Raw genomic sequence first — 17,676 nt, forward strand, 5'->3', positions numbered from 1 at the left:
AGAGCTCTCTCTCTCTCTCTCCCCCACCTCCATAACTCTGCCTTATAAATAAAACATCCTTAAAGAAGGAGAAAGGAAGAGAGGGGTGGGGAGAAGGGCAGGCAGTGGTGATGGCTTAAGTGATTGGGCTCCTATTACCCAAATAGAAGACCTGGATTAAGTTCCCAGCTGGCACCTTTGGCCCCCTTGCTGTTGTGGGTTTTTGGGAAGTGAAACAGTGGATAGGAGCTCTGTCTCTCTAAAATAAATAACTTTTCAGGGGAGGCATTTGGCCTTATAGTTAAGATGCTCATGGCCCACATTAGAGTACCAAGGATTGATCTCTAGCTCCTGATTCCAACTTACTGATAATGCAGATCCTGGAAGCCAGTAATGGCTCAAGTAATTAGATTCTGTCTCCACATAGAACACCTAGATTGACAAGTTCCTGGCTCCTACCTTTAGCCTCTCAATGAGCCAGCAGATCAGAACTCTCTATCTGCTTAATACTTATCAGACATGACTCCTACAGAAGCCACAACTATACAGAAATATGGCTATTTGTGGTGCTTAATATAACAGTGGTACTAAACTACTTGCTATCCTTCAAATTAGTTAACTAATTTTAGTATAACTTTTTAATTTGCCAACTTATATTATCTGAGTAATAGAAGTTAATGACAGGGGCAGTGCTGTGGCATGGCTGGTAAAGCTGCCGCCTACCATGCTGGCATCCCATATGGGCACTGGTTCAAGTACAGGCTACTCCACTTCCAATCCAACTCTTTGCAGTGGCCTGGGAAGGCAGCAGAAGATGGCCTAAGTCCTTGGGCTCCTGCACCCGCTTGGGAGACCTGGAAGAAGCCCCTGGCTCTTGGCTTCAGATCGGCACAGCTCCGGCCGTTGCAGCCATCTGGGGAGTGAACCAGTGGATGGAAGACCTCTCTCTCCCTCTCTCTCTCTCTCTCTGCCTCTGCCTCTCTGTAACTCTGCCTTTCAAATAAATAAATCTTTTTAAAAAAAGTTAATGAAAATTTTCAGCTTTATATGACTAGGGTTGTTCATAATCCCCCAAAGGCTCAGTTTCTTCATCTAGAAAATTAGAAAACCAAATAACCTGTAAACTATCTTTTAGCTATGAAATTCTTAGTATCTACATTATTATCTCTGAGATGCAAGGTCAGGGAAAGTACTCAATTGCAATTAAATTTTTTTTTCAAATTACCTGTCATTTTCAAAATTAATATTCCTTGCATTGGGCATTGTTGCACAGTGGGGTAGGTAAGCCACCACTTGGGATGCCCACATTCCATCACACTGGAAAGCCCAGGATCAAGTCTTGCCTCTGCCTTCCAATCCAGATTCCCAATGCACCTGGAAGGCAGTAATTGGACTTGTATCTTTCTCCCTCTTTCTATTGTTCTGCCTTTAGGGGCTTGCACTGTAGAGCCTGCAATGCAGGAATCCCCTATCTGGCAACCCGTACTAGAGGTGTGGTTATATGTCCACTTATACTTAACAGCACTTCTGATATTTAATCTATTTGAAATGGAAATTTAAATAAATTTAAATAAAATGAACTTTCCATTTTTCTAAGGAAATTCAAGCTTTTAGGGCTGGCTTTGAGGGCTGTCTCTCCAGCATCCCATATTGGAGTCCCAGCTGTTCTACTTCCAATCCAGCTCCCTGCTACAGTGGCTGGAAAAGCAGTGGAAGATGGCCCAAGTGCTTGGACCCCTGTACCCACATGGGAGACCTGGATGGAGTTTCTAGGCTCCTGACTTTGGTCTGGTCCAGTCCCAGCTATTGCTGCCATTTGGGGAGTGAGCCAGTGGAAGGATCTCTCTGTGTCTCCAACTCTGCCTTTCAAATAAATATTTTTTAAGAAAAGCTTTCAATATTCTTAATTTAGAAATTAAGGGCCGGCGCCGTGGCTCACTAGGCTAATCCTCCGCCTTGCTGCACCGGCACACCGGGTTCTAGTGCCGGTCGGGGCGCCAGATTCTGTCCCAGTTGCCCCTCTTGCAGGCCAGCTCTCTGCTGTGGCCCAGGAGGGCAGTGGAGGATGGCCCAGGTGCTTGGGCCCTGCACCCCATGGGAGACCAGGAGAAGCACCTGGCTCCTAGCTTTGGGTCAGCATAGCTCCAGCCATTGCAGCCATTTGGGGAGTGAACCAACGGAAGGAGGACCTTTCTCTCTCTCCCTCTAGCTGTCTGTACCTTTACCTCTCAAATAAATAAATAAAATCTTTTTTAAAAAAAGAAAAAAGAAATTAAGATTCAGGGCTGGTGTTGTTACATAGTGGGCTAAGCTGCTGCCTGCGATGCCAGCTTCCCATATGGCTGCTGGTTCAAGTCCCAGCTACTCCAACTTCTGATCCAGCTCCCTACTAACATGCTTGAGAAAGCAACAGCACATGGCCCAGGTGCTTGGGCTCCTGCATCCATGTAGGAAACTTGGAAGAAGTTTCTGGCTCCTGGCTTTGGCCTGGACTAGCACCAGCCATTGTGGCCAAATGGGGATTGAATCAACAGATAGATCTTTTTTTCTGTCGCTCTCTTTTTTTCTCTCAGTAACTCTGCCTTTCAAATAAAAAATAATTTTTTTTAATTTTAATGAAAGATTTGGGGTTGGCATTGTGATATAATGGGTTAAGCCATCACCTTCAGCACCAGCATACCATATGGATACTGATTGGAGCCTGGCTGCTCCACTTCCAATACAGCTCCCTACTAATGTGCCTGGGAGACCAGTGGAAGATGGCCCAACTGCTTAGGCCCCTGCAGCTTCATGGGAGACCCAAATGAAGCTCCAGGCTGGGTGGGGCAGTTGTGGCCATCTGGGAAGTGAACCAGTGGATGGAAGAACTATCTCTCTCTCTCCCTATCTCTCCCCCTCTCTCTGTAACTTTGCCTTCCAAATAAGCAAAATATTTTTTTAAATTAAAGATTCATAAATTTTTCTTAACATCTTTATATTTCATAACTTAAGGAAGCATCAATTCAAAACCTTAACTCATGTATAATGTTTAGTATCAAGATTCATTTTAATGAAATGAACTGTCATTCCTTCCAAAGAGGCAACAAAGTATAGAATCTCATTAAATTTCTTAAACTAAACTACAGGAGTTAGAACACATTGTACCCATTTACTAAGCATTATACTAAGCTCCAAGAACAAAGGGGCAACATCATTCCCTAAAAATCACATTTTAACACATTGCCCAAGGTAGAGAGGTTATTTCTTCCCTTACCTCCCAACAAGTCTGATCCACACTATGAAACGTCTCCTTAATCACTCCTCTGCCTCTCTCCCCACTAAGGTCACACTGCTTCAGTATTCAAACATCCTTCCCCCAGACTGTTAACAATTTCCTAGTTGGACACTGTCTCCAGGCTTTCCCTACTGGAGAGTGAACCAACAGATGGGAGCACATGGGCTCGAGCTCTCTGTCAAGTAAATAAACAAAAAATTTTACAAAGAGCCACAATACTTTAACTTCTCAGTACATGAACTAAAATCATCACCTCGCTTCAATCATGCATTCTGAAGTCAGTACTTCTGGCAAAGTTGCACCACACTATATATAAAGAAATTTCTGGATATTCAAAAATTGTGATAATTTTTTAAAAACAGCTTCTTGTGCTTAAATCAGTCCCTTAAGAAGCTGATGAAAACAGTAACCTTGCCAAACAATTTATTGCTAACATTTAAGGTTGCAAGCCACTGTGAACAGTATTCTTATGCTTGAAGAACAGGCTTTAAAAAAAAAAATCACACTCCTTTTTAATTTCCCAGCATGGCTGTCCCCACGGAACTCATTCAAAGATGAAGCCAAGACAGAGCAATACCTCTCAGAGCGGGTAAGGGAGAAAACGACAGGCTATCTAAAACACCTTGGAAGGTGAAACTAAGAGTGCCACAGCCAGAGGAGGAAGCCCCTTCGACTACAGCCGTCGGACGTTGCAAGCTGTCGGAAGGCTTACCTTCAGCCGCTTGATCATTTCGTCGGTGGTGATCTTGTCGGTGATCTCCTTCACCCCCGGAGGGTAGGCGATCTTCCCATCGGCACTCACGACGCCACAGAGGGCAGTGGCAGGCTTGGGCTGCGCGGTGAAGTCCATCCTGGGGGACAACTTTTCTTTCACAGTCCTCTACCGGCCTCTATCGGTCAGAAAACCAAAGTTCAGCGAGAAAGGGGCGACTTTGTAACCTCTTTTTTCATTTCAAAAATCTCTAATCGGGAAAGGGCCCTTTCTCCCCCGGAGGCCAGAGACGCGGCCGCGGCTCCAGCGCTGGCTCCTTAGCGGGCCCGGGGATCCCGCCGCCCGCCCGCCGCCCCTACCCGCGCCGGCGCCGCCAGCCCCGGGCCCACGGGGCTCCCGGGCACCAGCCGCCTTGGCCGCGGGAGAAGCCGAGCAGCGCCAGGAGTTTCCCATTCCGCCTTTCACAATGAAATCCACCCCGGAGCTCCTAGGCCCTAAGTTTGGCTGCCTCCGGAGGCCGGTGAAGACCCCAAAGCCCCCGGCTCGGCTAGGCAGAAGCGCCCAGTCCCCGCCTGACCAGTCCACTCCGGGAAAGGAGACGCGAGGCCTATAGGGCTCGGCTTAGGCCGCAAAACTAGGGACCCAACCGGACCCACACGCCGCCGCGGCTCCTGGGAACAAAACGCTCTTGCACGGCCGAGCTTGGGCCCCTGGCAGTCCCCACCGGCTCCCGGCCCTCCTCGGTCCCGCTCCCCCACCCCTGCGGGAGGGGAAAACAGCCGCCTTCCACCCGCAACCCCACGCCAGGAAGAGGCTCCGCACTTCACATTTTGTTCCTTCAACTTCGGCTGATGGACCCCGGAGGCTTCCTACGCCCCCGGCCCCTCGGCGCCGCCCGGCCCCGCCAAGGCCTTACCGGCACCTCCCGGCAGCCGTGCCGGGCCTCGGACCCGCGGCACCTACCCCCCCACCCCCCGCGCTCCGGTCTCCCCTTCCGTCCCCTCCCTCCACCAGCCGAGGGCGGGAGCCGAGCCACCGCCGCCTTTACCTCCTCCTCATGCGGGCGGAAGGTGCATCGAGAGCCCGGGCCTCTGTCAGGTGGTTGCGCCGCCGCCCCTCGTCGGGCTGCACACAAAGCGGCTCCGCGGGTCCCGCCGCCGCCGCCGCCCGCCCGCCCCGGAGCGGCGCTGGGGCTGGCGGTGCCGAGGAGGAGCAGCCGCCGCGGGGGGAGACGCGGGGCGAGTGTGCACTGGGCGGGGAGACACTGCCGCTCTCCGTCTGGCCGAGGAAGAGCAGCCTCGGAGACGGCTCCTCCGGGAGCGTAGGCGCGGGTGTCCGCCCGGGACGCCCCCCACCACCACCACCACCACGGCCAGCCCGCCCGCACCTCGCGCGGGCCGGGGCCGCCGACCCGGACCCGGACGCCCCACGCAGCGGCGCGCGCCCGGCCCTCGGTGCCCCAGGGAGCCGGCGCCTCGCGCACACACCGGCCGGTCACGCGAGCGGCGCGAGAGCACGCGAGAGCAGTGCGCGCGCCTCGCTCCCTCCCCTTCCTCCGCCGGCCGTGCCTCCGCCTCCCTCGGGCCTGAGGCGGCCGCGCGCGGGGCCGACAGCGCCGCCATCCGGTTGGCGCCAAGACCCGCCGCGCGGGGCGCCTGAGGGAGGACGAGCGGAGGAGGAGCTCGGGTGGCGGGAAGCGAACCCCCGTCCCCACGGCCCTGCGAGGGTGCGCCGGGCGGACGGAGCTGCGCCTTTCGCCGCGGCGATGACTTCGTGACTTTGAGGGAGGACCACCCTGAGGGACTGGACGGAACCGGTGGAAAGACGATTAATTACTCGGTGAAAATGAACTGTATTTCCTCCCCAGGGACAGAACTACAAAAGTGAGGGGAAGTTTTTGCAACCCGACAACGTGGGCTGCTCATTTTTGCGTCTTCCGACAGCCAGTCGACTTCGCCTCCTACCCCCCCCCCCACCTTAGATTTCTAAACTTAGTATTTTGAAACCCACAAAAATACCCAGATGGCGCGCAGTCGACTAGTTCTCAAGGTATGGCCTCTGGGCCCCAGGCCTCGGGATCACTCGAGACACTGCCTGAAAAACATGTGTCTCCACCTGGAAAATCTACAGAATAGGAGCTCTGAGTGGAACCCCGGAATAAGCATTTGTACACGTTAGCAAGGTGGTTCCGGTGCGTGTGGGAGAACTCATTTTTAAAGTGTTCTAAACATACCAAAGATGAACTTTTTCTTTCATCTGAAGGAAAACAACCGCCAGGGAAAACTCAGTGCAGCAGCGTGTGAATAATTTAAGGTAAATAATTGAAGCAAGGGAACCTCAATAGCACACACACAATTTCAGAAGAGGAAGTTGAAAAGAGAATACAGTTACGTGAAATAGAATTCAGGTGTTGAAGCTGACCCCTGCCAGAGTTTAAAATGATGGTTGATTGTTTATTTAAATGATTCTTGATGGCTTTCCTTGCTCTTCTCCCCCCTCCAAAGCCTTCAACTTGACCTTAGAAATGCTAGAGGTATTGCCATTGTTTTTCAGGTGTAACACGAGGGAGTAATCATCTTGGACTTCACAGTTGCTGATTTGCTAGAGCTCTTCAGAAAAGTGCTGCTTTCTCCTTAGGTCTAAGAGTAGCAGGAAGAATGCATTTCAGACTGTCCTTAGTTGACATTTTACTCTCCCTCATAACGTTGATGTTTCTTGATTTTGTATATTTAAATAAATAAAGATGGAGGATGCTTTTTTCATTTTCTCAGTAACTTTAAAAAAATTATTTATTTGAAAGGCAGAGAGAATCTTCCATCTGCTGGTTCACTCCCCAGATGGCTGTAAGCCAGGATGCAGGAGCTTCATCTGAGTCTCCCATGTGGGTACAGAAGTCCAAAGACTTGGATCATCTTCTGCGTGCATTAGCAGGGAGCTAGGTCAAAAGTGGGGCAGTCAGGACTCCAACAAATGCCCATATGGGATTCCAGTGCTGCAGGTGATGACGGCTTTACCCTCCATGCCACTGGGCCTTACTCTAACTAATTTATGTACTATTAAATGGAGTTTTGTATATACATAGTTTTTAATCCAATGTATCACATTGTTTCAGTCCAAATTTACCATATGTACTGCCTGAAGCCAGTACAATGTATTACATTGTTAACATATAATTTTGTAATCACTCAAAAGATAGTAAGTTGAAAAATAAAACAAACTAACATCACAAAAGAAAAAAAATGGTAATCCCTGAGTATTGCAACAAAGGGTAGTTGAAAAAAAAATTTGCAGAGGGGCAGGCATTTGGCTTACTGGTTAGGCTGCCATTTCAGGCATAGCACATCCCACTACCTGGATTCCCTGACCCCCTCCTGCTCCTGATTCCAGCTTCCCACTAGTACAGACCTTGGAAGACAGCATGATGGCTCAAGTAGTTGGGTCCCTGTCACCCAAGGGGGAGACCTGGATTGAGTTCCTGGCTGCCATTTCAGGCTTCTGGGGAGAGAAACAGCAAATGGGAACTCTCTGATTTGTTCTATTAGCTTCTCAAAAGAATAAATTCCTAAAAAAAAAAAAAAAAACTATTTAAAATTTTTGTGAAAAATAATTAAAAGATGTTTATTTTCATGCAGAAAAATTTTGATATCAATGATTTTTAATAGATCTATACATAGCTTTTTTCATATTATGCATTTTCATGAATTTTTGAAGACTCTCATAAGCATTAATTCCAAAATTGTTTGCACCAAACTAAACATCTTTTTTTATACAAATATTTGTTTTTATTTATTTGAAAGTCAGAGATAGAGGGAAAGAGAGAGAGAGATCTTCCATCTGCTGGTTTACTCTCCAAATGGCCACAATGGCCAGAGCTGAGTCAGACCAATGCCAGGAGCCAGGAGCTTCTTCCAGGTCTGTCACATGAGTGCAGGGGCCCAAGAACTTGAGCTATCCTCCACTTCTTTCCCAGATGCATTAGCAGGGAGCTGGATCAGAAGTGGGGCAGCCAGGACTCAAACTGGCACCCATATGGGATGCCTGCATGGCAGGCATGTGGCTTTACCTGCTATACCACAGCACTGGCTTAAAAATGTTTTAAACTAAAACTAAACATCTTTTAATTCTATTTTTCCATTAGTCTTTTGAAATATACTCATAAATAATTTTGTACAGTATACTTTAGAATTCTTATTTTTGTTTCTTTAAAAAAAATTTTGTCTCCACATAAAATAAATGAGAAGACATGTTGATTTGTGTGACATTTACTCATTTTTTTATTTTTTTAAGATTTATTTATTTTTATTTGAAAGAGTTACACAGAGAAGGTGAGAGAGAGAGAGAGAGAGGGAGGTCTTCCATCTGTTGGTTCACTCCCCAATTGTCCTCAACAGCCAGAGCTGTGCTGATCCAAAGCCAGGAGCTAGGAGCTTCTTCCAGGCCTCCCACATGGGTACAAGGGCCCAAGAAAGGCTTTTCCAGGCCATAGCAGAGAGCTGGATCAGATGTGGAGCAGCCGGGACTCGAACAGGTGCCCATATGTGTTGCCAGCACTGCAGGCAGTGGCTTTACCTGCCACACCACCGCGTCAGCCCCCATTTACTTATTTTTTTTAATTGTATTTATTTATTTGAAAGGCAGAGTGACAGGAGAGAGAGAGAGAGAGAGAGAGAGAGAGAGAGAGAGAGATCTTCCACTTGTTCATGCCACAAACTACTATAATAGCTGGGACTTGTCAAAGCCAAGTGCCCAGAACTCCATCTGGGTCTCCCGTGTGGATGGCAAGGGCCCAAGCACTTGGCCATCTTCTGCTGCTTTCCTAGGCACATTAGCAGGAATTTTACGAGAAGTAGACAAGCTAGAACTGGAGCCAGCCCCCTGATATGGTTTAACTCCCCGTACAATATTATTTAAGGAGGACCTACCATGAAAGACATTGTTTTGGACCACAAGACCAAAGCAGTTCGGTGGGATGAGGAGGACAAGAACCCCTGCTTGGGGGCTGGTTTTCTGTGGTAGTGGGTTAATCTTACCACCTGTGATGCTGGCATCCTATATGGTTGCCAGTTTGAGTCCAGCTGCTCCACTTCTCATTGAGCTCCCTACTAATGTGCCTGGGAAATCAGAGGAAGGTGGTCCAAGTGCCTGGGCCCTTGCACCCATGTGGGAGACCTGAAAGAAGCTCCTGGCTTCTGGCTTCAGATTGGCCCAGCCCTGGCTGTTGCGGCCATTTTGAGAGTGAGCCAGCAGGTGGAAGACCTCTTGTTCCGTGTCTCTCCCTCTCTGCCTGTAACTCTGCCTCTCAGATAAATAATCTTTTTTTTTTTTTTTTTTTTTTTTTTTTTACAGGCAAAGTGGATAGTGAGAGAGAGACAGAGAGAAAGGTCTTCCTTTGCCATTGGTTCACCCTCCAATGGCCACCACGGCCGGCGCACCGCGGCCAGCGCACCGCGCTGATCCAAAGGCAGGAGCCAGGTACTTCTCCTGGTCTCCCATGGGGTGCAGGGCCCAAGCACTTGGGCCATCCTCCAATGCACTCCTGGGCCATAGCAGAGAGCTGGCCTGGAAGAGGGGCAACTGGGACAGAATCCGGTGCCCCGACTGGGACTAGAACCTGGTGTGCCAGCGCCGCAAGGCGGAGGATTAGCCTACTGAGTCGCGGCGCCGGCCAGATAAATAATCTTAAGAAAAAAGAAAAAGGAAAGTAAAACCACAAATATGAAGGTCACTACTATATAGCCCTTTGGGTCTTTGGTACCTTTGGCTTTCACTGTAGGTAGGGAACTACTCTACTGTTTAAGCAAGGAAGTGATGTGATATTTACGTCCTATCAGCTAGGCAAGCTTGGACAAATTTCCTTATCTCTGTGCCTCATATTCCTCATCTGGTAATGATAGTATATATCACAGATGATCATTATGAGGAACTGTTAAGTTTAGAAGGTGTCTAGAATACTAACAGGTATGTACTAAGCTCTACACATTTTTTTTTTAACGTAAAAGAGCCATTCTAGCTGTTGGATTGAAAGTAATGGTAGATAGATAAACATAGAAGTAGACTACCAGGTATGAAACAACTGCAAGAATCCCTGAATTGTCAATACTAAGTATATACTACAGATAATATTGTCGATAGTAAGTGTATACTAGAGTTATTTTGCCTAGGTTTATTGGACAGACAGGTTTCTGTTGTCTTCACTAGGTGTTTTAAAGTCATGAAAACTTAAATTCTGGGGCAAATATTTGGCACAGCAGTTGTTGTTTGTAATAGTTGCAACCAAAATCTAGTGCCTGGGTTCATCTCCCAGCTCTGCTTTTGATGCCACCTTCCAGGATTCCAGTTTCCTACTGATGCACACCCTGGGAGGCAGCAGGTAGTTGGCTCAAGTAGTTGGATCTCTGCTACTCATGTGTAAGATCTGGATTGAGTCTCTTCCTCCTGGTTGTGGCCCCTCATGGCCAGCCTTACCTCTGCAGGAATTGTTGGAATGAACCAGCAGATGGGAGCGTGCTCTCTCTCTCTCTCTCTCTCTCTCTCTTTCTCTGTGTGTGTGTGTGTGTGTGTTTCTCTTTCTCTTTGTCTCTGTCTCTGCCTCTCAAACATAATCTAATTAATATATGGAGGTTAAAGCTAGAAGCAATAAAGAGAAGGGTGTTGTGGTACAGAGGGTCAAGCTAGCACTTGGCATACCTGCATCCAGTATCTGAGGGCTAGTTTGAGGCACAGCTCCGTTCCTTCCAACCTAGCTTCCTGTTACTGTGCTGTGAGGCAGCAGATGATAGCCCAAGTACTCGGGTCCTGAGGACATGAAAAGAGTTGTTCTGGGCTCCTAGCTTTGGCCTGGCCCAGCCCTGGCTGTTGCAAGCACTTGAGGAATGAACCAGTGACTGGAAGATATCTCTCTCTCTCTTTCATAGGTGAAAATAAACTTTTAAACAAACATTCATTCTTTAAAAAAAACTGGAAATAATAAAAGAAGCAACTCATATTCAAGGAGAGTAAGACATGTTTTTGATAAGTAAAGTCATGAAGTACGAAAGATATATTTTTGTTAAGAAAGAAAGGGTAATTTTTGTCCTAAAATAGAATGTCCCAAAATGAGAAAGAAGAAAAGTATAGGACAAAAATGAATGGCTAGGAAGCTTGTAGAATGTTTGTGGAAGATGAATTTTACTTTTAAACACATATTTGGGGTTGGCTCTGAGGTGCAGCAGGTTAAGCCACTGCCTATAGTGCTGGCATCCCATGTGGGCACGGGTTCAAGTCCCAGCTGCTCCACTTCTGATCTAATTCTCTGCTAATGCTCCTGTGAAAGCAGCAGAGGATGGCCCAAGTGCTTGGGTTTGTGCACCCATGTGGGAGACCCAGATGAAGCTCCTGGCTTCTGGCTTTGGCCTAGGCCAGCCCTGCCTGTTGTGGCCATTTGGGGAGTGAACTAGAAGATGGAAAGTCTCTCTCTCCTTCTCTCTATAACTCTGCCTTTCAAATAACTAAAATCTTTAAAAGCTCTTTTTTTTTTTTTAGGCCGGCGCCGCAGCTCAATAGGCTAATCCTCCGCCTTGCAGCGCCGGCACACCGGGTTCTAGTCCCGCTCGGGGCACCGGATTCTGTCCCGGTTGCCCCTCTTCCAGGACAGCTCTCTGCTATGGCCAGGGAGTGTAGTGGAGGATGGCCCAAGTGCTTGGGCCCTGCACCCCATGGGAGACCAGGAGAAGCACCTGGCTCCTGCCTTCGGATAGGTGCGGTACGCCGGCCGCAGCGGCCAATGGAGGGTGAACCAACCGCAAAAGGAAGACCTTTCTCTGTTGTCGCTCCCCCTCTTCGTGGAGGAGCAACACAGGACCCTGCGCTGTTCTTTCTGTCTGCTCGGCCCTCCCCGGGTTTGCTGCTGGTTCTTCCCGGGTTGGCTACTATCCCTTCCACCTCCGTGGAAGGGCAGTTCCCCCTGGCCGCATTCCCCACTTCCGCAGGGGAGCGGCACACCGCCGGCCGGCTTTCTCGGGGGCTGCACGGGTTCCCTTAGATGTTCCCCATAGATGTTCCTGGTGCATGCCGTCTCTCTCCTCCTTTATAGTCCTCCTCCGCCAATCCTAACTCGGCTGCCCACACGCCGAGTACGCTGCTCTCCAATCAGGAGCAAGTCCTACAGTTAATTGGTTGAACTGGAGGCAGCTGTGCGGAAGCTGTTTACTTCTCTCCCAGCGCCATATTGTGGGAGAGCAGATGCATAGAATAAGTCTTAATTCCAGTAACTTAGTCTAGTCCGGTTTGCTCCCCACATCTGTCTCTCTCTCTCACTGTCCACTCTGCCTGTCAAAAACAAAACAAACAAACAAAAAACTATTTTTTTTTCCATTTTATTTGAAAGAGAGGGAGAAAGAGACAGAGAGAAAGAAATGGGGTGGGGGAGGATGTGGAGTGAGAGAGAGGTCTTCCATCCATAGGCTCACTTATCAAATGCCTGCAACAGCCAGAGCTGGGCCAGCCTGAAACCAGGAGCCTGGAACTCAATCCAGGTGGCAGTGACCCATGTTTCTGAGTCATCTGCTGCATCCTAGGGTACATATCAACAGGAAGCTACATTGGAAGTGGAGGAGCCAAGATTCAAAGCAGGTGCTTCTGTATGGGATGGAGTTATCCCAGGCAGTGACTTAATGTGTGCACCAAACACATAGCACAGATTAGTCTTTTTTTTTTCCTTAAAATTTATTGATTGGAGAGGCAGAGCAACAGAGGGAAACACATACACACACACACACACACACACACACACGGAGAGAGGGAGAGTCAGAGAGAAAGATCTTTCATTCACTGATTTACTCCCCAAAATTTCTGCAATAACCAGGGCTGGGTCATGCAGAAGACCAGGGCCAGGAACTTTATACTGGTCACTCGCATGGGTGGCAAGAGTCCAAGTACATGGGCCATCTTTTGCTGCCTTCTCTTACATGCTAATGGGAAACTGAATTAGAAGTGGAGCAGTCAGGAATCTGACTGGCACTCCAAAATGCAATGCTGGGATTGCAAGTGAAGGCTTAATCCACTGCTCTGCAACACCAGCCCCAGATGAATCTTACAAAAGGAATTTTATTCATGTTCAAACTGACTGGTACAGAAGAATATTTCTTGTTATTTTTTCTAAAGAATGAGCATCAATATCAAAAGTACACTGATTCAAAACTAGAATTTGGTCCCTTCTGTTAAGACAGCAAGTTTTTCTTGGAGTATTGATCTGCTTTTAACAGGAATTTGTGAGAAGTTTGTCATCACCTTTAAGGTAGTTGGCCATGGAAACAAAGATTCTTTTTTCAAAATGATGTCTCATGCTTCTTGTTTTCTTTATTAGGTCTTTCATTACTAAGAACTGGTCCCTCTCTATTATAGAGCTAAGATTTTCCCTCAAATATATAAATTTCTTCATTTGCCTTTGAAATTTTTATCATCCTAGATAAATGAATGACTTTCTTCACAGTGGCCTATGATCCTATTTTGATGAAGCCTTTTAAGCCTATTGACATTTTTGGTAAACTTGCCAAAATCAAATTCTGAATTGTATTTTTGACCTTGAATTGACTGTGAGATTTTTCCACTTAAGCATCTGAAAAACCTTGAAGGATGTGTCTCTTGTCTTATAAAAGAGAGATATTAAACAGAGTTATTTGATGTATTAAACTGAATGGGAAGCACCATCAAATAATAAGTGAAGCTAAGCCTTCTTTAAATTATATTTATGTGTATATTATTAGCATGTTCAAAAATTATATGAAATTCATGCAAATATGTTGTTAGTCATAATGCTGGTTATTTTGTTACATGTTGTATGTTGCAGAAATAACCAAATTTCTTTGTGAATTGTGTCATCATCACAATGAACTCTCATCATATCTTTAGTCATGGACATTGTAGGTATTGTTGTCCACAGTTAACTGCTTTATTATGATGCTTTTCTGGAAGCTTTTGCAAGCAATTATAATCCTAAAGTGGTATTATCTTCTAGGAGATTTGTGGAAAGGCCTCTGACAAGTACAGCTTTATGATAACTTTATAGATCATGCTACTTTCTGGGTAAGAAGTTCCAGAACTCTAGTGAAGAAACTGATAGGTTTGTGAAATTGCCAACCAAGATCAAGCAGAACAAGAATTAATTACATGAGGGAGCAGATGTTCTAGCGAAGTGGGTTAAACCAACATCTGGGACATTTTTGCCCCATCTTGTAGTGTCTGGGATAGAGTTTTGCCTCCACATCCTATTCCAGCTCCTTGGGAGGCAGCAAGTGATGGCTCAAATTAGTTAGGTGCCTGCCACCCACACTGGAGACCCAGAATGAGTAATGCCCTCCTGGTTTTGATGTAGCCATTCTCTCTCTCTCTCTCTCTCTCTGTCACTCTGCTTTTTAAATAAATATTAAAAAATAATTATGTGAAATTGAACGAGCTGATAAAGAATTATGGGTATTGGCAAAGTATACTTTTGTGAACAAAAATTGAAACATTTACTTTTGCTCTCTACCTGATTCCACAGAAATTCAGGAACTATCTGTGAGTATTATTTTTATGATAATACAGTTATTTACATAAGTTCAATAAGAATCTGCTCTCTTGATAACAAATTGAATTAGAAATATTGGCTTGGCTTCCTAGCCATCAGAAGCCTTTATTTTATGTTTAAAAATAATGGCCAGCGCCACGGCTCAATAGGGTAATCCTCCGCCTAGCGGCGCCGGCACACCGGGTTCTAGTCCTGGTCAGGGCGCCGGATTCTGTCCCAGTTGCCCCTCTTCCAGGCCAGCTCTTTGCTATGGCCCGGGAGTGCAGTGGAGGATGGCCCAAGTGCTTGGGCTCTGCACCCCATGGGAGACCAGGAGAAGCACCTGGCTCCTGGCTTCGGATCAGCATGGTGCGCTGGCCGCGGCGGCCATTGGAGGGTGAACCAACGGCAAAGGAAGACCTTTCTCTCTGTCTCTCTCTCTCATTGTCCACTCTGCCTGTAAAAAAAAAAAAAAAAAGAAAGAAAGAAAAGAAAGAAAAAAAGAGAAAAAAAATTTATTGGGGCCAGCTCTGTGGCCTTGGGGGTAAAGCTGCCACCTGCAGTGCTAGCATCCTATATGGGTTCAAGTCTAGGCTGCTCCACTTCCGATCCAGCTCTCTGCTATGGCCTTGGAAAGCAGTGGAAGATGGCCCAAGGACTTGGGCCACTGCACCTGCATGGGAGACTTAGAAGAAACTACTGGCTCCTGGGTTTGGATCTGCCCAGCTCTGGCTGTTGTGCCCATTTGGAGAGTGAACCAATGGAAGGAATACTCTCTCTCTCTCTCTCTCTCTCTCTCTCTCTCTCTCCCTCTCCCCCTCTGCTTCTCTGTAATTCTCTACCCTTCAAATAAATTAATAAACCTTTTTAAAAATATGTATTTGCTTTAGAAGTGGAGAGAGAGAGTCAAAGAGAGAGAAAGAGTTCCCATCTGCTGGCTCACTCCCTAAATGCCCAATGAAGCTGGGAGCCAGGAATTTTCTTTTAATTCCATTCTTTGGACCTTTTAAAGCTCCTTGGTGAGTTAATTGCATAGAATGAGTGAATGAAGGTACTCCCTGGACCAATGAAGTGTATATTCAGAATCCTGGGACTATTATTAATCCAGTCAGGGTATCTGAGGCTCAGAAGAGAGAAAGAAAGAAAAAAGAAAAGAATTTAAATATTTTCCAAAAAATGTGGCATTATAATTGATTGTTTTTGGAAATCATATCCCCAAAAGTCAAAGATGTTCTGCCTCCACTATGCTTTTTTCTAGTAATTGTAGTACTATGATAAATTATTTGGAGTTCTATTTTGTACAATGCCAATTTGCAGCCCTTTTTCAAGTTGCTAGTGTTAGGAAAATAAATAGTTAGAGGGCTGAAAGGGTTTTCAAGGATAATTAAACTTTGTAGAATAGCATTACAGTATATTTTTGTTACATAGTTTGGATGTTGGTTTCCTGATTTACATGATTTAAAATAATTAAGAATGTATATGACATATACTTCTTCACTACAGTAAAAGCAGAATAGATTCATTTATCAAATGTATTAAGAAGGACAGGCATTTGGTACAATGATTAACATGCTACTTTGGACACCCATGGACATCTCATACTGGAGTGCCTTGGTTTTTATCCCAGCTCCACCTTCCTACAAATTCATACCCTGGGAGGCAGCAGATGATAAGTCAAGCAACTTAGTTCCTGCCACCCATGAGGGAGATGAGGATGGAGTTCCTGTCTCATTGATTTGGCTAGGCCCAGCCCTGACTATTGTGAGTCTGGGGAGTGAACAGTTGATGGAAGATCTCATCTGTCTCAATCTCTCTCTTTCTCTCTCTCTCCCCCTTCCCCCTCTTTATTTAAGATTTATTTATTTGTTTCTTTCTTTGTTATTTGAAAGGCAGATTGCAGAGAATGAGATAGATCTTTCAATAGTTGGTTTACTCCCCAAATGCCAACAATAGCCAGGGCTAGAACAACCTGAGGCCAGGAACCCAGAATTCCAAGAGTCTTCCATGTGGATGGTAGGGACACAAATACTTGGGCCATCATTTGTTGCCTTTCCAGGCACCTTAACAAGAAGCTGGATTGGAATCAGAATAGCCAAGACTCCAAGGTCCCCACCTTGGAGCAGCTTAACCTACTATACCTCAACACCAGCCCCCACAACCCCTCTTTAGAGTTGTTCTTATCCCAGCCCTATAAATTCTCCCTCCTACTCAATGCATATACAACAACTGAGTCTACAGAGACATTTCACCTGTGAAAATGCAGTCCATAGGCTGAGTTAAGCCAATCAAAACATTGTGAGAGGCTGTGAACTAAGACTCAGTGACAGTGAAATTTTAACTGAATTATATGAATTATATCAATGCTCAAATAATGAACAGCTTTAGTTATTTATGTATATGCTAAGGAAACCTAAAGTTCCCTAAATTATTTTTGTGTGTACCTATAAAATTTTATTTGTGAATACTGAAATTTAAAGTTCTTTTTAAAATTTTTTATTAATATAAAATCATAATTTTATGCATTCCATAGATACAGTTCCAAGAAGACAACCACAATTTTCTCACTCCCCTGTTTTGTCCAGTCTCCTTACTTCCCTCCCTCCCCTCTCTTCATCAGTTTTTTCAAAGACATAATTTCAATCCACTCCATATTCACAGGCTTAATTCACCAATAATCATAATATTCAACAAGTAAAAAGTAGGAACACCACAGTTCCACTGGAGTATAAGTGAGGGCTAAAAACAACAATTGTATCCCAAAATGACCATTCCATTCCTATACATTTTTTGGTATTCTATATTAACTGCCACATACCACAGTAAACATGATATTTGTCTTTTTGAGACTGGCTTATTTCACTAAGCATAATGTTTTCTAGTTGCATACACTTTGTTGCAAGAAACAGGATTTCATTCTTTTTTTATGGCTAAGTAGTATTTTGTAGTGTCTATATACCATATTTTCTTTATCTTGTCATCTATTGTTGTACATCAGGGTTGAGTCCATACCTTAGCTATTGTGAATTGAGCTGCAATAAACATGGGGGTACAAATAACTCCTTGATATGCTGACTTCATTTTGTTTGGATAAATTACCAGCAGTAGGACTGCTGAGTCATGTGGTAGATCTATTTTCAGATCTCTGAGGAACCTCCATACTGTCTTCCTTAATGGTTGTACTAGTTT

General features: G+C 45.8%; 1 protein-coding gene across 4 annotated transcripts in view; it reads right to left on the reverse strand.

Annotated features, from left to right (window-relative positions):
* PDS5A (PDS5 cohesin associated factor A) overlaps positions 1-5,211 on the reverse strand; it is a 135,528-nt gene extending 130,317 nt beyond the window's left edge. The window contains exons 1-2 of one of the 4 annotated variants that reach the window (XM_008275183.4): positions 5,014-5,211; positions 3,966-4,143 (exon numbers count right to left, since the gene is read on the reverse strand). In XM_008275183.4, the coding sequence (XP_008273405.1) occupies positions 3,966-4,103 (138 nt within the window). In that variant the 5' untranslated portion in view covers positions 4,104-4,143; positions 5,014-5,211. Of the gene's footprint in view, positions 1-3,965; positions 4,144-4,787; positions 4,963-5,013 lie in introns of those variants that run through there. The other 3 variants (XM_070068127.1, XM_008275201.4, XM_070068126.1) reach the window with 3 other exon arrangements.
* Positions 5,212-17,676: the final 12,465 nt, after the last annotated feature.

The sequence above is a fragment of the Oryctolagus cuniculus genome, chromosome 2, assembly GCF_964237555.1.
Source record: "Oryctolagus cuniculus chromosome 2, mOryCun1.1, whole genome shotgun sequence".
Taxonomy (NCBI): Eukaryota; Metazoa; Chordata; class Mammalia; order Lagomorpha; family Leporidae; genus Oryctolagus; species Oryctolagus cuniculus.